Genomic DNA, 22,161 nt, shown 5'->3' with positions numbered 1-22,161 from the left:
CATATAACTAATTTCCACTAAAAGAGTACACACATTAATAGTACTGATTTACTCAGTAAAATAGACTCAGCAATTTACGGTACAAAAATGAAACAATAATTTCACTATATTTTAGATATTTTTAATTTAAATAAAATGTTTTGTATAAAGAAATATAGCCCAGGGTAAATTTAGAAAAAAATGTCAGCAGCAACATTTTTTCTAACACAAATTATCAATTAAAATTCATGTAAATTTTATAACTCTCAAAACATAACTGCTGAATTTAAAATGAGACTCGTCATATGAAGTAAAATTTGCATATATTTTATCTTTTGAATAGAGACAATCATTTTTCAAAGTATTATTTAAGTTGAATAAATAAACGATAATTTTTTTCTCACTTTAAGTTGAAACTATAATTTAAATTTAAATTTAATCAATCTTAGTTGAATTGATTCAAGTGTTCTTGGTGGATAATTTCATCTAACTGTACAATGTATTTTGGCATATAAAGTAATTCGTTTCCTTTTTTAGAGAAAAACCAAAACTCAAGTGAGGGGCCTTTTTGCCATTTTCACCTTCATTACAACCTTAACCAAACATTAATCTTTCATAACCCCCCTTGTCCCCTTCCAAATTACCAAACCATCCTTCTCACATACGTGCCTCTTTTCCAAACATAAAAAACAAACAAAAAAATAAATAATTAAACCTTATAATTAATTAGTTAATTTGTAATATTTTAATTAATTTTTAAAAATAGGAGTCATGCTTTGGAAATGTCTTCTCATTTCTTTTCAGGAGAGTTTCTTTCTGCTTTTCCTTATTATTTAATTTAATATTCCCACATAGTAAAGCGTTTGTTTTCAATTTCAGTTTTTATTTATTTATTTTTTCATTCTTTCTTCTTCTTTTGACTAGTTGTACTTTTACAGGCTCGGATACTCTCTCTCTCTAAAATTCTTTCTCTCTCCTCTGCCCCTCCACCCCTGCTTCGGCGACGCCGCCGTAACCCGCATTCTTCGCCGGAGATTATCTTCAGGCTCCAAGAAACACCCTCTTCTCAGGTTCCAACTGAACCGGGTTAGTCGAACCCGTTTTGTTTCCTCACCCGGTCCAAGTCTTTGCATGAGTTGAAAAGTTTGCGTCTTTGACTTGGAACTGCGAATGGGGCTAGCGGGGTTTCGGGTTCTGTGAAAAGGAATAGATCCGCGAAGGTTTTTTGGCATTTTGAGTGGGAATAAGAAGTGGGTTTTTATTTTCAGAGAAAGTGAAGAGAGAGAAAGCGAGAGACTGAGGTCGAGGTTTATGATGTACGGAACTTTGTGCAGCGATCGCAGAGGGTGGTGTCGTTTCGGTGAATCTCTCACATGGAATGGCAGATCTTGTTAGCTACAGGAATGCCGACCGTGACATCGACCAAGTCAGTTACTTGTTTAATATCAAAATTTTGTTTTTTGAGTTAAAGTTTGATTCTTGCTTTAAATGTTTGGTAGAATTTTGGAACTGTTTTGTTTTTTAAGGTTTCTGTTTTTGGGGGAATGTGATGATTGTGATCAGGTGCGCTCGCGCGTGTGTTTCTTTGTTGAAAGTGATTGGGAAATAGTGGGAGGTGAGGGTGCAGGAGTGAAGACATGGTGATGGAATTTATGTATAGAGACTATTTTGTTATGGGGGGTTCTGGAATTAGGATGAAATTTTGATTAGATATTTTATATTGTTATCGTTGTGTATTGGGTCTGTGATCCTTTTGAAAAGGTTAAGTGGAATTTGGTTGATTAGTGATTTGTTGCTTTTTCAACTGCCATGGAATATGAGTGTCTTGAAGAGAAAAGATAAGGGATGCTTGTCTGTGTTTGAATTAACATATGAGACGCGGGGTATTGTGGCGGACTTGGTTTAGGTTGTTAGCAGCAATAGGAGGTAAGTGCCAATAGGGAAGATGTTTTAATGATAAAAGTTTGATTTAGCACCTTATGAAAATGTATTGGATAGTTTGATATGGGATATCGAAGCTTGCGTCAGTGTTGTTGTATTGGTTGTAGTAACGACATGGAATATGCCTAAATTAGAGTTTGTCTAGTGAAATTGAGCACCCGATTATTGTTTTGCTTGGACAATAATGATAGTGGTCCCAGATATATCTGTGGCCTGTACAATATTTTCAAACCATCAATCTGGGTTAAAGTATTAAAAAGGCTGAGAGAGTTGTTTCTTGGAGAAACCTAATGTTGTAAATCGTTGCTGGAGTTTTTATGAAACTTTCACAACATTTATGCAACAAGATGGCCTTGATCGTTGTTATTTATCATTTGTCCAAAGTTTTTGTATTTTTTATGTAAATAATTGTTTGTATGATCAATCTTTTACCTTTTCATTCTGCAGGCATTGATTGTTTTGAAAAAGGGTGCTCAACTACTTAAATATGGTCGTAAGGGAAGGCCTAAGTTTTGTCCGTTTAGACTTTCCAATGTAAGTTTAAATGAAATCATTTCAGGAAAGTGTTAGTGAATTCTCTAATTTTCGTGCTTCATTAACTTTCTGGATTGCACTGTACTAAATTGTTTATATGCTCAATTCAAATTACTCTATGAAAGATAGGGGCTTTGGCATGGTAGCTGATGTTATATGAAAAATATTGTACCGAAAGCCTGCTAATTTGTACTTGTAATACGTATCAGAACTGTTGTTATACTGCAAGCTATTTTTACTAGAAATGTTGTATTTGAAAATTTTGCTTATGATTACGTTCATTGATACATGTAGCTGCCCCACAACTTACAATAGGGGAAGTGTTGTACCAACGATATCAAATGTTGGTGGGCCAAACAAGACACTGTTCTTCTATTTGATTAAAGTTTGTTATACTGTGGTGTTTTGTGTTTCTAAGTTAACTATTTGTAATCTCTGACCAAGTATTACTATAGGGCTTGCTCCTAATCTCTTCATGTCCATTTCTTTCCTTTCTTTTCATTGGTACTATGTGCTAGCTGTGTTTGACTGCATCATAATTAGATGGTTCAATTTGATGCCTTCTAGTATGTCATATAAAAAGGTTTTGATTGGTCAAAGTCCATACTTTCCTGAATCCAGAGGATTCTTTGGTTCATTCTCAGGAAGGTTGCAGGTCATCATTGTTGTTATTATTATTATTATTAATTTTTTTTTCAATTCTATTTCTATGTCCACAATTTAGTAATTTAGCACAATCCTTTTAGTTTCTAAAGCAATGAGTTCAAGAGTTTATGTGGTCCAGTGGCATTTTGTTGGTTTTTGTTTCCACATTCTGGGTTTGGTATAACCAGTTGAGGTGATCGATAGTTAATGGGACGTGAGAATAAAAGCTCAAATCTTTTTGTTTGATTTGGATCAGATTTACTGCTTGTTACCCAAGTGGTATCATTTCCTCACTCTGGTGCTAATTACCAACCAAGAGTGATTTTTGGCGCTTTAATATTGGACGTACGTCTCTTTATGTGATGCATGCTATTACTGTCATATTCCTGGTTGTTAATAAGAAGGCCTATTTTCTGTTGGCTCCTTGGCTGTACTTGGTAGACTATAAAGATAACAAATATGTATATAGTAGGCTTGGTTTTGACACTAATCTGTGTTATTTCTGATTATACTTATTCAAATATCTGTAAACCACAGGATGAATTGTCTTTAATCTGGATATCAAGCAGTGAAGAAAGAAATCTGAAACTATCTTCTGTCTCAAGAATTATTCCTGGACAAAGAACTGTGAGATTTCTACAGTACAGTTTTATATCATACTGATGATGGCAAAGCGTTCTTCTTTATTAACTCAATGATATCCCAAAAGAAACTGATATATAATCTGTTTCTCCTCTTCTATGCTATTAATTTGCCTTCTCTTCTGTCAGGCTGTTTTCCAAAGATATCTGCGTCCTGAGAAGGATTATCTTTCTTTTTCACTTATTTACAACAACGGGAAGCGGTCCCTTGATCTGGTTGGTGATGAATTTTGAAGTTCCTTGGATGACTACACCATTGTTTTATTTCTATTTTCTGCATTTATCATTGTTATAAAAATGCTTTATGTTGTGTTTCAGATTTGCAAGGATAAAGTCCAGGCAGAAGTGTGGATTACAGGTCTCAAGGCACTGATATCTTCAGGTCAAGGTGGGCGTTCCAAAATTGATGGATGGAGTGATGGAGGCCTCTATCTTGATGTAAAAATACCTACTTGTTGACTTTGTAACTGTCATTTTACTCGTGTCATGTTTCTTGTTCTATGATATATACTGAGAAAGATAATAGATCATTGATCTTACTCTTGATCCAGTAGTAGCGTGCTCAACATTTTCATTGAAATGAATATTTTGGATGAATTATGGTAAGGGGAGCTCATTAGTTTTCTGCTTCATTAAAAGAGTTCAAGTGTTTCCTCTGAGGAAGGTTTATCTTGATTTTATGAATTAGCTCGTATCTTGGAAAGATTATTCCGCAGTTTTCTGAAACAAAGTGCTATTCTTCTTTGTTCTTCTTTGGACACAATTTAGGATTTGTTGATTATGGTATTTTTGGGAATTATGGACTGAAATATAAGTTTTCCAAATTGTCTCTATTTTTCCAAATACTATTATTATTATTATTATACTGTATAATACTTCATTAGTAAAATACATGGACAGTTTCGTATAATTCTTTCTGGCCCAATTAATTTCTTTCAGGACGACAGAGACTTGACATCAAATAGTCCAAGTGAAAGTTCAGTTAGTGCTTCACGAGACATCAGTTCTCCTGACATTTCTGTTAGTCTGGCAAATACTTCTCCTCAATCCTTTCACTCTGAAAATACTGTAAATTTCGATAGGTCACATGCACCATCAAACCCATCAAATATGCAAGTGAAAGGATCTAGTTCAGATGTTTTTCGTGTTAGCGTCTCAAGTGCCCCCAGCACATCTAGTCATGGGTCTGCACCTGACGATTATGATGCTCTTGGGGATGTATACATATGGGGAGAGGTTATCTGTGAGAATGTTGTAAAAGTTGGCGCTGATAAAAGTTCTAGTTATTTCAGTCCAAGAACAGATATTCTCCTCCCCAGGCCACTGGAGTCGAATGTGGTTTTAGATGTGCTTCAAATATCATGTGGTGTTAAACATGCTGCTCTAGTCACGAGGCAGGGTGAACTTTTCACATGGGGTGAAGAATCTGGTGGACGCCTTGGCCATGGTGTTGGGAAGAATGTGATTCAACCTCGTCTAGTTGACGCAATGACTTCTGCAACTGTTGATTTCGTTGCCTGTGGGGAGTTCCATACCTGTGCTGTTACGATGTTTGGGGAACTATATACATGGGGTGATGGTACTCATAATGCTGGGCTTCTTGGTCATGGAACTGATGTTAGTCATTGGATACCAAAGAGAATTGCAGGTCCTCTAGAGGGACTTCAAGTTGCGTTAGTCACCTGTGGTCCATGGCATACAGCCTTGATAACCTCAACTGGTCAGCTCTTTACATTTGGGGATGGAACATTTGGTGTCCTTGGACATGGAGATAGGGAAAATGTTCCGTATCCAAGAGAAGTAGAATCCTTGTCTGGATTGAGGACAATAGCTGTTGCATGCGGAGTGTGGCATACTGCAGCTGTTGTAGAGGTTATTGTGACTCAATCAAGTGCTAGTGTATCGTCAGGTAAATTGTTTACCTGGGGTGATGGAGATAAAAACCGCCTTGGACATGGAGACAAGGATGCTCGGCTTGAACCAACTTGCGTACCTTCACTTATTGATTACAATTTTCATAGAATTGCTTGTGGGCACAGTTTGACAGTAGGGCTGACAACATCCGGTCAAGTTTTTACAATGGGAAGCACGGTTTATGGTCAGCTTGGGAATCCCCAGTCTGATGGAAAGCTGCCCTGTTTGGTTGAAGACAAGCTTGCAGGAGAATCTGTTGAAGAAATTGCATGCGGGGCTTATCATGTTGCTGTTTTAACATGCAAAAATGAGGTTTACACTTGGGGAAAGGGAGCAAATGGGAGATTGGGTCATGGAGATGTTGAAGATCGAAAAACACCAACTTTGGTTGAAGCCTTGAAAGATAGACATGTCAAATATATTGCTTGTGGTTCAAACTACTCTGCAGCCATATGCCTTCATAAGTGGGTATCCGGTGCTGAGCAGTCTCAGTGCTCTGCTTGTAGACAAGCGTTTGGATTCACTAGAAAGAGGCACAACTGCTATAATTGTGGGCTAGTGCACTGCCATTCATGTAGTTCTCGGAAAGCATTAAGAGCTGCACTGGCTCCAAATCCTGGAAAGCCATATCGCGTATGTGATTCGTGTTTTGTAAAATTGAACAAGGTTTCTGAATCAGGCAATAATAATAGAAGGAACGCGCTGCCTCGTTTGTCAGGTGAAAACAAGGACAGATTAGAGAAGTCTGACCTAAGATTAACCAAGACAGCTGTCCCTTCTAATATGGATTTGATAAAGCAGCTTGATAGCAAGGCAGCCAAACAGGGGAAGAAGGCTGATACATTCTCTCTGGTTCGCAACCCGCAACCACAATCTTTGCTACAGCTTAAAGATGTTGTCCTGTCTACAGCTGTTGATTTGAAGCGAACAGCTCCAAGACCTGTGCTGACGCCATCTGGAGTGAGTTCCAGGTCTGTGTCTCCATTCTCTAGAAGACCAAGCCCCCCTCGTTCAGCTACACCTATTCCAACAACATCAGGGCTTTCCTTCTCAAAAAGTATTGCTGATAGTTTGAAGAAAACAAATGAGCTTTTGAATCAGGAAGTATTGAAGTTACGTGCTCAGGTATATTATTCTTCCCCCATTTTTCTCATCCCAATCAAGTACAAGTTAGCTACTTTGATATTTACTTGTTATGGTATCAAGAGAAATCTGACATAATTTTTGTTAGGTTGAGACCCTGAGACAGAGATGTGAAATGCAAGAATTAGAGCTTCAAAGGTCATCAAAAAAGACTCAGGAGGCTATGGCTCTGGCTGCTGAGGAATCTGCCAAATCTAAGGCTGCAAAAGAAGTTATAAAGTCACTTACAGCACAGGTTAGTTTACTTCTCTTGGAGCTATTACTTTTCCACACTCATGCATATTAACCAGCCACATTGTTTCACTTTCAGCTCAAAGATCTGGCTGAGAGGCTTCCCCCTGGCGCTTATGATGCTGAGAACATCAGACCAGCTTACCTGCCAAACGGTCTGGAGCCAAATGGAATTCACTATCCAGACATAAATGGGGAGCGTCACAGCAGGGCCGAGTCTATCAGTGGCTCTAGTTTGGCTTCCATTGGAATTGAATCATCCCTGCCAAGCAGAACCGAAGGCACTCTGACCGGAAACTATGGAGCTAATCTTTACCAGCAAAACCGGGGATCTGTAATCCCTAATGGGACAGATGATTACCCAGATGTTAAATTGCCAAACGGCAGCAGCAGCGTGATCCAGACAAGTGGTAGTACTGCATCAGATACTGTTGATGGTAGGGATTCTGGAAATTTTCAAGATGATGAGAGTGGTTTGAGATCAAGGAATGCCATAATACCTGCTAATAGTAGTCAAGTTGAGGCAGAATGGATTGAACAATACGAACCTGGTGTCTATATAACACTTGTTGCCCTGCGTGATGGAACAAGAGATCTGAAACGAGTGCGGTTCAGGTAATACAAACAATTCTCTTTATTTCCTGGTTATGTTTATATGGTTCTATCATTATATATGACTTCCAAATGTAGACAGCCTCAATAGTATACCAGTGATAATGTTCAATATGGTGCATGGGATTCAAAGACTTTGTAAATAATTCTGTGGTCCAATATCTTTAACTAGCTCAAGATAGTTGTTAGGCTGATTTCTGGCTCTTGAAACACTATACTCAATACATGATTGGTGTTGGTTTAAGCTTAGGAAGTTTTGATTAACTTGCATGTGTCTAACATGTTTGGTGGGGAATGTGTGCAGCCGGCGAAGATTCGGTGAGCACCAAGCCGAGACTTGGTGGTCGGAGAACCGCGATAGGGTATACGAGAGGTACAACGTTCGAAGCAGCGAGAAATCTTCCGGCCAAGGGGCACGTAAGGCAGATGGTGGTGGTTCACCTGTTTTATAATCTTAGGGAAGTAGATGGAGGGAAGTTCTCCATTAACACTTTTTGTTGCAGTGAGGTTTGTAGGAATCAAAAATGAATATGAAGGAACCAGACACCCCTTTTGAGTTTTATTGTCTATCCTTTTTCTCTTCAAATCTTTTTGTTCCCTCTCAAGTGAAATGTCTCCCATTTTATTAGGGCAAGTGCCCTTCACATATCAGTTGTATTGTAGTGTATATAATATCATCAGTTCAGATAACCTTCCTATTTTCTTCGTTATTTTCTCCCTGTTGCACCTTTTTTCTTACCTCAATATGTATACCTCAGGAATAAAATGTATGCGTGCTCATATTTCTTGTAAATTATTATTTAATTATTTCTACAGGGACTACATTTTGTACTCTGTTGCACAATTACTTGTCACAAAAAAGGTTTCCTGGTTAATAATATAAGTTTAATTTTCATGCTGTATAGTAATTATATTATCAATTAATGAAAGGCTACTAAATAGGAAGTTTAAAATAATTATTATAAAAATCAACAAATCCAAAACTAATCTTATTTAATAATAAATAATTTAATGACAATCTTAATGATCTTTTTACCCCATCAGCACAGTATGATTAAATCAATCCAAATACATTTAATTACAGGCTGTCGTCACCTTTCTAATTTACAGAGTTTTCTTTAAAAGGAAAAAAACAAAAAGAAAAACTATAAACACGTACACCCTATGACTAGGTGGGTACTCTTATACGAGCATTGCAAATACAATTTCTTAATTCCTCGTTCATAGCTATATGGATTATTGCTGTTATATAGTAATGAATGTGAAATCCTCTTCTGACAACAAATATAATTTCTTAATTCATCGTTAGTAGCTATATGAAATCTTTGGAGAATCGTATATTGTTTGTCTCCTCTCTTTGGAACATTGCTTTCCTAATTACACCTCTAATTCATACAGAATATACTAAGTTACATTATTCATTCACGAGGTAGAAACGTTCAGATTGTAAGCCAAAACATTGAACTTAAAAAGGAGCTACCTAATAAAGACAGGAACAATGCTACAAAACTTTTCTAGTTTGATATTATCATGTATTTTGTCATTAATTTGCATGAAATTCAGAAAAGAGGTTGTTATAATGAACAAGAGACACCTTTTGTGAATCATGAATGAAGTCAACTTATTAGTTCAATGATGGTCAACAAGATTCTTGACTTTATTAGGTTTCGTTTCATGGTTAGGTGTGCATGGTGGATTCAAATAAATAGATAACGGAATTCAACGAAGTATCTGAAAATTAGGGTATATATAAAGTGTAAAGTAATTAAAAATAGGGTAGATTCGTGTCATCTTAGTTCATGTTTTCAATATGCATGATCAGTATGTCGAGAAAGTAAAACTACCCAAAGAAAACCAGATTTTATGACATTGCAAAACTTGGTTTTATTTTTCTTTAAGGTTGTGATCAGAATAGTATGAATGGATCAATGGGTCAAAGTTGTTTTAACGTAAATAATGGTTTTGAATTTAAATTCTTTATTAGTTTAAACTTTGTTATATCTGTATTTATATTAATTCTTCATTTTTTAGATGTAATATGGTTAATGGACATTGCTGTATTGTATTAAAATTTAAACATGATTAATATGACATATTTGATTTATATTGGTATTCATTCTTTGAATGTAAAAAAAACACTTTATTTTATTTTTAATATTATAAAGTTGTATTTTTATATTTATTTATAAAATTTTATGTATTATCTGCTGTTTGAATATTAGAAAGTATAGATTAGTTGAGCAATCAACAGAGTGAAGCAATTTAGTCTTGACTTGAAAAGTAATATCTCGTTTTATCACTCTTCTTAATTCAATTTTATATTATAATATTTATGAATTTATAAATATATTTAAATTTTAAATTTTAATTTTAATATGATATTATTTTTTAAAAACTTAATTAATAGTAAATTATATAAAATCATAGTCTATTATAATAATAATTATTAAAATTGTACTTTTCATTTCTTTTACTAAAAGGTTTACTATATTTATGTTATTTATTTAAAATAAAAATGCTTTTTTTAATCAAAAAGTTTAATTTAATATAAATTTGTAATTTAAAAAACTCAATCGAATTAACCTGTAATCTGAAAAACACGAATCCAATAACTCCGATAAATCAAATAATCGGATATAAATTTTAAAATAATAAATATGAATTATATACTATATTAGTTAAATTTCGATACGAATCTGATCCAATTCTACCATATTCATCCCACCGTAACAGAAATATGAGAAAGATAGCCATCTTTAAACCTACTGAAAAATTTTCACCCTAAATCGTAACATTTAACAACTTTTTATTTAATTACATTCAAACAATTGAACAATTGAAGTATGAGTCGTTTTATATTTTCACTGTTATTTTATTACTCTTAATTAATCACGCAAGGAATGTTAAAAATTTTAATTTCTAGACATTAATAAATTTGATATATTTTTTATATTTTTTTCTTTTAAAGAAATAAGTTGCGCATTGAGAGTATAAAACAATTTTAGCATATAATTCAATGACGAATTATCTATATCATATATGATAAGTTTGCTGATATTGATAATAATTTTTTTAAAATTATACCAATAATAATTTTTCGATCAGGTTGGAAAATAAACAAAATTATACTCAATTAACTTCATAATTATTTTTACGTTAAAATAAAACTGCAATTTAGTTTGAGACATTATATCAGGTAATGTTTGATCCAACTTTATTTTGGACTTCTCATTAAAACAAGTCGGGTCAAATAAATATTTTAAGAAAACGGGATTTTAAAAACTTATTAAAATTTATTAAAAAGGTTAACTTTAATATCATTTTTAAAATATCAATATTCAAAAACAGACTATTAAAAAAATTAACTAACATATAAAAACTTGAAGCATAGAAAATAATAAGATTATTAGACTTATTTTTAACGTTAATTTTAAAATAACTTTTAAAGCACATTTATTAAATTATTCATATTTTGTTTTTTTATTTATGATTTCTATCTCGATCGTTTAACTTATGCTAACAAACTTTAGAAACATATTTAAATCATTTTGATAATATTTAAATTACTGGGAGGGACAATTAAAATGGTTTATTTTTAAAAGAAAAAAACATATATTTTCACTTATGGTGGAGATCTGCAATTAATTAATCAGGAGATTGTCAAAGAATTGTCCTTAAAACGCAGAAGAAAAAGTCGATACAATTTCCTTATTAAGACAAAGTTCAAAATTTGACTAGCCATCCTTATTAATAATGGCTTCACATGGCTTCAAAGCTAGGTCTGAAATCACGATAAGATGATTTGACATGATTTGAAACAGCTTACCCACCCAACACAATTAACATTTTATGGGACTAATTTCTTTTCAATTGGCTTTTTAACTCCAGAAAAAACCAACAAAAAATCAAAATTTTCTTAACTCTAACATGTGGAATATTTTGTTTTGTCCTATATAGTTGCAATTGAGACTTTGTTGATGTTATCCACACCAACTTAGACATAATAGCGTTCATTCTGTACCCATCACATTAATCATTGTACAAATTTTCCAACCTCCTAAAACTTTCACCACACAAGATTACGAAACTTTTAACAAATAAACTTTGCAATTATAAACGAAATCAAACTTTAAGTCATGGATCATTTTTAATTATACAGAATGACACAAATCACACGTTGAATTTTGAAGCTGCAGGGGATGCAGTGTAGTGTAGGGTGGCTAAGAAATGCAGTCCTCGTACGAGCATTTATTAGCTACTAACTAAAGCTAAATCAAAACGCAAAAAATGGACACGATTCTCACGTCACTTCTCTAAAGTCTATGAGAATGTATAGTCACTCCTAGCTACAGTAGTTATGAGTTTTGCACGAACTGAAACTCCAGAATGATTCAAAGAAAGAACTTCGGAGTTTAGAAGAACAGAAGCATGGTTTTGAAGCCACAGGAACCAAAGATGCAACTTTTCCAACTCTTAATCTAATAACAGACACGATACGTGTCGACGTACATATCCATTAACTGAATCCTTCAAAAACAATATTAGTTGAAAGTTCCACTTTTCTTTCCCCCAGAGGAAGAATAATGCCAGCTTGCATGCGTTCATACCAAACCAAAAGCTTACTTGAAAGAAACAGAAGCTGAAGTAGATACACATCAACTTTTCAAGGTTTGCCACCTTTTTTCTCTTTGCTTTCAAGTACAAGCCAAACCACAAAACATTTCTTGCTTCGAACCCTCAAGGGATCTATTATATCACAAAGTATATGAAACTAGCTAGAGCTTGCCCAGATATACATACATATGTGGAGAAGGTGGTAATAATCACCTAATCTACATATATATACTTTAACAGTTCATTTTGAAACTGTTTTGTCCTTAAAAATGATCTAAAAAGTAGTAGCAACAAAGGAGAGAAGTAAACCAAAGAGGATAAAGGCAAAATATAAATAATTAAGGCATCATATCTTATACATTACCCTTAAATTTTCTTCACAATGGTGAAAGAAGGAACACATAAAATACATATCCCTCTATGGTTTCCCCGTCGAGCTTTGTAATCCAATGTCGTTGTGCTTCCTAGATGGTCCTGAAGGTGGGATTGGCATTGCTTTTGGCAAGAAACCAAAGAAGTTTGGAGGCAAAGTCTCACCCTTGGGCTGCACTTTGAAAACTTGGTACGTGTGTCTAGAACCATAACTATAGCCAACAAAATATATAACCAAAAGCATCAGCGTGACCAGAACCAAGTTGAGATATCTTCTATCCATTAAAGGAGTTTAATTCCTTTAGAACAAAGAGAGAGAGAGAGAGAGAAAGGGACTTAAGTGGTTGATGGGTGGGAAAGGTGAAACAGAAAAGGGAGGATGATGAAATGCTATAAGATGGTTTGAGTTTCAGACATTCTTAATAAATGAAGGAATTGATGGGAGTGGGTTTCTTGTGAAGTATGTGTGAAAACGTGGAAATGGTACCATAGGAAGGAACTATGAATAAGGAGGGCGGTGTGCGCGGAAACATTGAGGTAGTAAATGCAGTGTCATGTGCTTCAAGATTTGGCTGTTGGGAATGATATTTGCGTTAGGCTTTTGGTGGCATGTAGCAATAAATGAGACAACATGAAGCAATAGTACTACTACGTTTATTCAATGAAATAAAATTGGAGACTATGAAAAATTCTTTCTGAGACCTTGGAATACTGCTTCTCAGGGGAGGGAGGGAAAGATGTTCCGAGCCACACAAGCTGGGATAGAATAGAGACCGGCCAAAAGAGTATGGCCAAATGAACCAGCAATAAAAAGAAAGAAGAGGTAATATATATATGAAATTTTTTAGTTTTTATAATGTTTGTGTGAGGGTACAATATATAGGGAGCAAAGTAGGCTTAGTGTTGTCTGGTTAGGTGAAGCTGTGGGCCTTCATGGAAATTAATGGCCGACTATGGAACTGAAAGTCCGAAACTGTTGTGCCAAGTCTCACACACCGCAACATGGAAACACATGTCCCTCATCAATGTATTAGGGACAAAAATCTATGAGGGGGCATTCGATGAGGTGACGTCGATGAATTTAGGGATGTTATGTGAGTAAATTTTGGAGAAAATTAGGTGAATTCCGAAAGAAGATATCATTTGAGGGAATTTGAAAAAAAAAATTACGTATAATGTAACCAGTCTGATAAATTAAAAAATATTTTAATAGATAAAATTATATAATTATTATTTTATTTTTAAAAATTATAAATGTTATTATATTAATATTAATATTATTATTGTAATAATAATTATTATTATTATTTGTTTTTCAGATAAGTATTTTTTGTGGAGGTTAATGTTGTAATTATATGCTTGAATCTTCTCTTTTCTTTGCATCTCAGCGAGAATATAGAAATTATCAATCTTCTCCAATCCGCGCTTGCTTATCATCGCAAATAACTTTAACTGAACATGCATGGTAGTCGCATTTCTTTCTTCGTCGCACCATGATGAAGTCAAATATAATTTAATTTTTGGCACCATGATGAGAATGAGAAAATATTTACTAATTACTTTCCTGTGTTTATGAGTATTTGGGAAGTTTGTCCAAGTATAGCGAGATCCGCATATATTGGATTGAGTAGCGAAGTGATTTATAGAAGTAGAAGTATGTTAAATTTGTGAGTATAAATAAGGTTTATTGTCTAAAACGGAAAGGGTTGAGGTGAATAGAACAGTGTTTTGTTAGACATAAGCATGGCCCATGGAATGCACCGAAATAAGAAGAGGGGATAAAGTTGGGCCCACGTTCTGAAAGGAAACAGGGACAAATTGATGAGGGGTTGATTGTGTTGTAATCAGTGGTCGTAAGTTCTGAATGGTCTGTGGTCGTAGGAGAAAACAAGTTAATGTAGTTGGACTCAAACTTGTGTGGTTGGGGATCTGTTAGTGTGTCTTTAAAGACAGTATTACATCTAATAAAACCAATTTGTTTTTCTTTTTCTTACATAATTTCACAATCCACTTTTAAAGTATTTTAGTAATTGAAAATTTTTATTTTTATAATTGTAAATTTATATATATATATATATATATATATATATTAAAAGATAAAATAATGAATATAAAATGTGTGTAAAAATCTGTTTAGGTGTAAAAAATAATAGTATCCAAAATAAAATACATGCTACTGCATACATATTTTCCTTATTGGATAATTATTGTTGTTGCCAACAACCATTTGTTTGGTGTGACCATCTCGAGAAAATATATGCTTACGTAATTTGTCCTTCCATGGATATGGGAAGCTCTTTCATTATTCTTCAACCCTAATTCATCAACATTAAACCCGGTAAAAGAAATTATTCCAGGGTTGGATTCCATCTTTTCAAATAACTTCTTACTTTTAAACTTTTTTAATGAAAAATGTGCTGGAAGAAAGAAAGATTTTTTTTTTCTTTCTAAAATTTGAACTATAATGTTATAATGTAAAACGACTCGTTAATTAAGAGTAATATTGTGATTCAAAGAGAATAAAGTTACTATAAATAAATCATAAACTTATTGTGGTAACAAGGTTAGGAATCCTTCCATCAAAATAAGCCTTTTCTTTTAAATTTACTCTATAAAATAAATAAAAAGAAAAATTATGAATTGTTTGCAAAATTTTGTTATTCCACAATGCATGTACTTGGGCCGTTGGTTTTTATGCAATATAATCAAGATATATAAATATCTATTTTTAAATTTTTTTAATGAATTATATAATTTTTCAAATAAAACCTATTTTAATATTTGTCTCATAAATAGAAAATAATAAAAAAAAATCTTTATAAAATGATATTACATCAATATTTTAAAACTTGTAGAAAAAGTATTATTCTTAACTTAGATAAGAAAACTATAAGTTAACGTAATATTTTTTATTTTAATCATATATAATTTTAGACGAAAGATGAAAGATGATATATTAAGGAATAATATGATAACAAATAATATAATATATCTAAATAAATAATAAATTTTGCTAGAATAAATTTTAGTTGACTCTTATTAAATTAAGAAATAAATTTAAAATCTAATTTAATTTTATAAAACAATTTATAAAATTATGTATATATCAATTTATATCATAAATTTATCTTATCTATTAACGTGAAATCTTGACACTATTGTCTTCTGAGTGTGATTTCCATAGTAACATTTTATGTATAAACTTTGTTTTGCTTTTGTTTGGAGAAGGCAAACAAGGTTGAAGAAGTTGGTGACAGCATTAGTGAAGTAAAGAAAAGAAGAAAAATAATGGAAGAATACTGTTTTGAGGGAAAAAGTTGGAACTACAGTTATACCCAATTCAATAATGATCCTATCTTGAATCATCTACTGAAGCACCACTGTAGTTACGTTGATAATAATGGAGAATATATTCCATCCAAAAGAAGATAGCCTGTTTTATTCATTTATATTTCTCTTCTCATCTCTCTGTTCAAATCACACTTGTTTGTTTCTTCTCATAGTTTTTTGGTATTTTACGTATGGCATAACTCCATATTCCTCATAGGCTTCTCGCTTTTCCAACACAATTCACAGTAATTTTCACTATATATACACTTTACAGTACTTCAAAACATAGAGAATCATACACTAGTACTAAATATGGAATAATATCACAATAAAACATCATAAGAATATAGTTGGTATGAGAACATATGAGGTGAAGGTGATGGATGATACTTCACTGTAGCAGTGTAATTGCAACCGACAGAAATTTAAATTTTAAATTTTATAGTGCAGTGATCATGCATCAATGCAAGGGAACAAAAAGTTTTAATGTTGAAAACATACTTACATTTATGTCATTCAAAGATAATCAACCAGACAGAAACTCAAATTAAAACTTATCACAATAAGTTTTTTGAGGGAAGATTATCCTTTGAGACGTAGACTTTTAATTGTCACTCTCTGAAATTAACTATTGATTTTCATAACAGGATAAGTGTTTTAAAAAAACTTAACTCTACCTTTAATTCCCAACATTAAATGATAGATTTATGAAATTCTTTTATAAATTGTTAGCTTTTTTATTTTTACTGAATATAAAATTTAGACTTATATTTAAATTTTTTCTATTTATTTCACTTATCAACTTTTTACTTCTTTGAAACCATAATATTTTAAAATACAGATATTACATTATAATGAAAAAAAGTGTGTCAAAATAGAAATGTTCTAAGATCTTGACAAAGAGGTTTGTATGGGAATTTCTTCCTCCACCTCCATGTTTTCCTTTTCCATCTCATACTTTTTAAAATTCCAATTATATCCTGTTAAAATTAATAAAAATGATAGTATTTGATTTTTTTTTTTTGTGTTTTAATTATAATTTTAGATTGTAAAATTTGTAGATATTCTGGATTCTATACTCTACAATGTAAATTTATATTTTAGGTTATATGATTTGTAATACAAATGTGAAAGATAATTCAGATTGCAAAATATGTTTTGGATGGCAGAAAATTCATGACGTAAATTCGAAAAATAATTTGACATGTAAATTATATTCTAGATGGTAAATTTGTAATGTAAATTTATATTTTAGATTGTATAACATGTAACATAAATTTGAAAAACAATTCAAAATGTAAATTACATTATGTATTGTGCAATCTCTAATACAAATTTCAAAATTTACATTTTGAATTGTAGAATTCGTAATACAAATTTGGAATCAATCTAAAATGCAAAATACATTTCTGTATAATTCACAATCCAAAATATAAAATATTTTTTTGTACAATTAATAATACAAGTTTACATTATGGATTATGTTCCGGTATGGGTCGAGTCATCTTAAGTCCTACACAATTTCTTCCAAACATTGTCAAGTCCGCGTTCTCCTAGTCCTCTCCGTCCAGTCAAGCTTCGTCCAGTTTCCTGTGCATCGACTAGAGGTGTAGTTAAATGTGCTCCGATGTCAAAGTCAGTGATAGTCTGATTGGTAAGCTAAGTGTTGCAATAAATGCACAATTAATGAGAATCTCTACCTCTTACCACCTGTATTTATAGTTTTGGTTATGGGCTTTAGATTAGTGATGTCTTAATCACAGCCCAACCACAACCTAATCATCCTTAATCAATCAGTGTTTTACCTTAATCATATTCAGAAGCTTACCTACCACGGCCGTCCGGCCTTATCGTTGACAGAGTACCATCCGTCGAACTCATCCGAGAGTCCCAGTACAGATTATATAATTTATAATATAAATATAAAAGATAACATAAATTAGTAATGTAAATTTGAAATAAAAAACATAGGGATACCAATTTTTTAATAAGGGTAAGCAAGTCAGAGGAGATGAGGTGTAGGAAGAAATCCTCATCTTGTAGCGTTACACTTCTTCCTAACCCATGTTTTTTCCTTGCACCTCTAAACTTTTTCCTTTTTCTCATTTTATCCTATTCACAATAGCAAACTGGATAACATAAATCCTAGATAATCAACCAGTTCAAAAAGTTTAGGAGATTTGATAAGAATTAAAATAAGAAATTCGGTTAAATTTTTTTAAGAATATATTTGTTGGACTTCAAAATTCGATATACAACTAAACGAATTAGATTTTCAAATTCAATAAACACTAAGAAAAATTGGATTCCATAATCCGTTTAAAAAAATTGACAGTTAATTGGATTTCAAAACCGATAAGAAAAAAAATCACACATATAACTATTTCAAAATCTATAAAAAATTATACACAATCTTAGATTTCCTAATTGGATGAATAAAAAAATTAACACTTAATCAAATATAATAAACAAACAAATTAACCCTTAACAAGATTTTAAAATTATGTAAACAAAAATTATTCACACTTAACTGATTTTGGATATCCAATAAAAAATGGAAACCGGTGAACAATTGGCTCGAGAGCATCATAGACTCGTAGTACATCAGGTGAACAGTGTCATCTATATTTAAATGTATTTTTCAACTAAATTCAAACAAACTTGTTTTATAATTTATGATAACTGTAATTTTAGGTTAATTTAAATTGTTATAACTTTTTAATATCAATTGCGTTTATTTATTTAATTTATATTGAAATTATTTCTCATTTTAGTTAAGATTTTATATATAAAATTGGTAGAACATTTTTCTTTATTAATATTAATTAAAATTTCTTTATTTGTATTATTAAGATTATTTTTGTTATTATTATAAAATACTATCATTTTTACTTTATATCAATTAAAGTTTTCTTAAATAATGTCTGGAATATTATTCAAATGAGAACTAACATTTTTTTAAAAGTAGTTGAATTTTTTTATTATATTTTTTAAATAAACTTTAATTAAAAATAGGATCAGTCATGTTTGATTAAAAAACATTATCAATATTAAGAAATAGTTTTAGATGAGATAAATATAAATTTAATTTATTTAAATATTTATAAAAATTGTGAAATTCCTCACAAGATGAGTAATTGTAATTATTAACGTAATTTTTATCTCTGGTTAAGTGATGGCTGTGAAATAGTCATATATATACCAATAACTCGTTTAAGTATAATTTTTGTATGGTTTTCGTACAAAGACTCAAATGATCCATCATGAATTTTATTTATTTTTTTCACTGGATTTCAATATCTAGGTGTCAATTTTTTTTTCACTAAATTTTAAAATCTGATTATGTATTATTTTTTTTACTGAATTTTTAAATTTAGTTATGTGTAATTATTTTAACTGAATTTTAAAATACGGTTATGTATATTTTTTTATCAAATTTCAAGATATGTTAAGTGTTAACTTTTGTTGAGTATCAGATTGTGAAATTTGGTTTTTGTGAGTGTTCAAAAAAATTAACCATATTTATAATTCTAGTTCACCTCACATCTCCTGGATTTTTTTTATCTTATTAGTTCTCTCATATTATTATCAGATGTTTTGTTATAAAGAGAATAAAATGAAATTAAAAAATAAAAAGTTTGGAGATTCAGAAAGAAAAATGTGGGGGTGTAGAAAGAAGCATCTAAAACTTATGTGTAGAAATAGTGTTGGGCTTTTTGAAGTGTGTACATCCGTCCGAATCCATGAAACCCTTTTCAGCTCAATGCCAAAAGGATGATGAGTGTTTGTTGCATCATGCAGTGCTAACAAAAACTGATTAATGTTGATGGTGTAACACCTAGCTGTAGGTACATACAATATATTAATGCAACAGCACTCACCAAAGCGTTTACAAAATTACGAATATTTAAAAAAAAAGTATTAACACAGCATATATACTTTCATTAAAAAAGAATAACAATATAAATTAGTATTTCTATTATCTTTCGTTCAACTATTGGGTATGCATAAATATATCGTCTCATACCTCTCAGAACAATTAAACAAATATACCACCTACAATCATAACAATTTAAAAATTATTTAATTAAATTTATATGTACATTAATTTTTAAACCAGATATATGGAATTATGTATTTTTAAATAACTTAAATGCTTTGTTAATTTCTTCAGTTTAATTAATATAAAGAAGTGTACACCAATAGTTGCTTGCATGTTATAGATTAACTGTCATAGATTAATATAGAGAATTGTATACCAATGATTGTTATTATTCTTATTATTGTTAAATATAATTTTTTTCTAATAATTATTTATAATGAATTTTGAAATTTTGATGACATTATAGTTAAAGGTTTAATCTCGGGGTGAAAAAAATTATTCATGATAAAAAAGTTGTATCTTATTATCTTAATAATAATAAAACTCATTTATCTCAACTTGTAAAAGTAATTCAAATCTTTCTAATAGAGAATGAAATATAATATATTGATGAAATTATAAAGGGAATGTGTATATATATTGTTTTACTTTAATATATAGATTATTTTGCATGTCTCTTTTCACTTTCTTATCTCTTTTATCCTGTACATAATAAAATTGGAAATATCAATTTAAATAGAGAAATATGATCACCAACCTTAACTTTTGCTTCAAAAGTTTTAATTATTTTTGAAAGACTAATAGTGGTCACTTTTTGTTTAGCATCTACGATTCACCTATAAATCATTTAATTAATATGTTTTCACCATTATCGATACAGATGTATTAACACAGATAAACATGTTTCAATATAAACTAAGACATGATCTATAAAAAGACATCAATGATAAAGATCGATCAATAGTATATCAATAATGAATAATAATACTTTGAAAACATTTTTTTACAACATTTTAACGTCATCTACGTGTTATTATGTGATTGGTCAAAAATTACTCCACAATCAATAATAATAATCATAAACACCAGCATAAACCAATCAGAGAATGACATGTAGATGGTGTTAAAATGTTGTCAAAAAAATGTTATCAAATATCATTATCCATCAATAATTGCTTACATGTGATGATACAATAATATTTTTTAGTTTCTCAAAACATAAAGTTTTATTTGAGTAATTAATTAAAAAAAGGAAAATATCTTATTTTATTATTTTATAAGTACAGTGTTTAAAAGTACTTATCATCATATTTTTCAAACCCTCTTTGTGCTTTAGTGATATACTTTTTATGTTATCCACAACAAAAACTGAAAACACAAGGTACACGGTTTCGTATTTGTATATTTTACATGTTTCATTATTAAGTATATGTATATTTTACATGTTTCATATTAATCTATCAACAATAAATATATATATATATATATATATATATATATATATATATATATATATATATATATATATATATATATATATATAAATAACTCAGTATTTACCGTTACCACTTTCACTTAAACTACAATACAAACTTTGGATTGAATGCAATTTATTATTTTTCACATTTAACTCATTATTATATTAAATAAATGTTAATATTAACTCTCTGGTTATAGGAGATAGAATACCTACTTTCCAACTCTTATTATTCTTAGGTGGAACTTAACCAAAGTAGATTGAGAGTTAGAGGACTTCCTCTTCTTGCATAATTGTCTCTCTTGATGATTATTTAGGTTTGTATTCAACAAATCCTGGAATTTGTTTTGCATAGAATTGTCTTGACAATAAGTTAATCTATGTAAAAAAAAACATGTCTTTTCTCATTTGAAGACATTAAACTTTTCCTAGATGATAGTTAATGTAGATGCTTGAATTTAAAGATTTGAAATTTGGTATTTCATCCATTGTTTAAGTCAACTTAAATTATTAACTGTCTACCTTAGAGAGAATAAATAAACTGGTGTACACGTGACATGCAATTTTATCATTGTACTGTAATTTTATTTACCTGCTCGATGCTCTAATTTTTTAAATCTTACATGAGAATATATATATATATATATATATATATATATATATATATATATATATATATATATATATAATATTTTAAAATAATTTAAACTCAATTAATTATTTGATTAATTAATACATATAGTATAGAAAATATAAAAAAAATCTTATTTTTAATGTTATAATTATACCATTCTATTATTTTATAACAAATTTTTTCTTCAATATAAAATACATTACTCAAATAC

At 30.9% G+C, this 22,161-nt stretch overlaps 1 protein-coding gene across 1 annotated transcript; it reads left to right on the top strand.

Moving 5' to 3' along the window:
* Window positions 1-886: 886 nt before the first annotated feature.
* On the top strand, window positions 887-8,471 carry LOC124827526 (PH, RCC1 and FYVE domains-containing protein 1-like). Its single transcript, XM_047300600.2, has 9 exons — window positions 887-1,405; window positions 2,368-2,454; window positions 3,637-3,726; window positions 3,870-3,956; window positions 4,059-4,178; window positions 4,680-6,779; window positions 6,886-7,032; window positions 7,108-7,643; window positions 7,945-8,471. Exons 1-9 carry the CDS (start codon window positions 1,358-1,360, stop codon window positions 8,090-8,092), a joined length of 3,363 nt encoding a protein of 1,120 aa, XP_047156556.2. The 5' UTR covers window positions 887-1,357; the 3' UTR covers window positions 8,093-8,471.
* The last annotated feature ends 13,690 nt before the right edge of the window (window positions 8,472-22,161 follow it).

Source organism: Vigna umbellata, chromosome 8, assembly GCF_029865625.1.
Source record: "Vigna umbellata cultivar VRB3 chromosome 8, Vumbellata_1.0, whole genome shotgun sequence".
Classification (NCBI taxonomy): Eukaryota; Viridiplantae; Streptophyta; class Magnoliopsida; order Fabales; family Fabaceae; genus Vigna; species Vigna umbellata.
This window is presented reverse-complemented; position numbering and strand designations above follow the sequence as displayed.

Bases quoted from the DNA above. Each gene is read 5' to 3' on its own strand.
- LOC124827526 (XM_047300600.2), top strand. From the start codon at position 1,358: ATGGCAGATCTTGTTAGCTACAGGAATGCCGACCGTGACATCGACCAA. The intron at 4,179-4,679 runs GTAAAAATACCT...AATTTCTTTCAG, and splicing joins ATGGAGGCCTCTATCTTGAT to GACGACAGAGACTTGACATC. The intron at 6,780-6,885 runs GTATATTATTCT...AATTTTTGTTAG, and splicing joins TATTGAAGTTACGTGCTCAG to GTTGAGACCCTGAGACAGAG.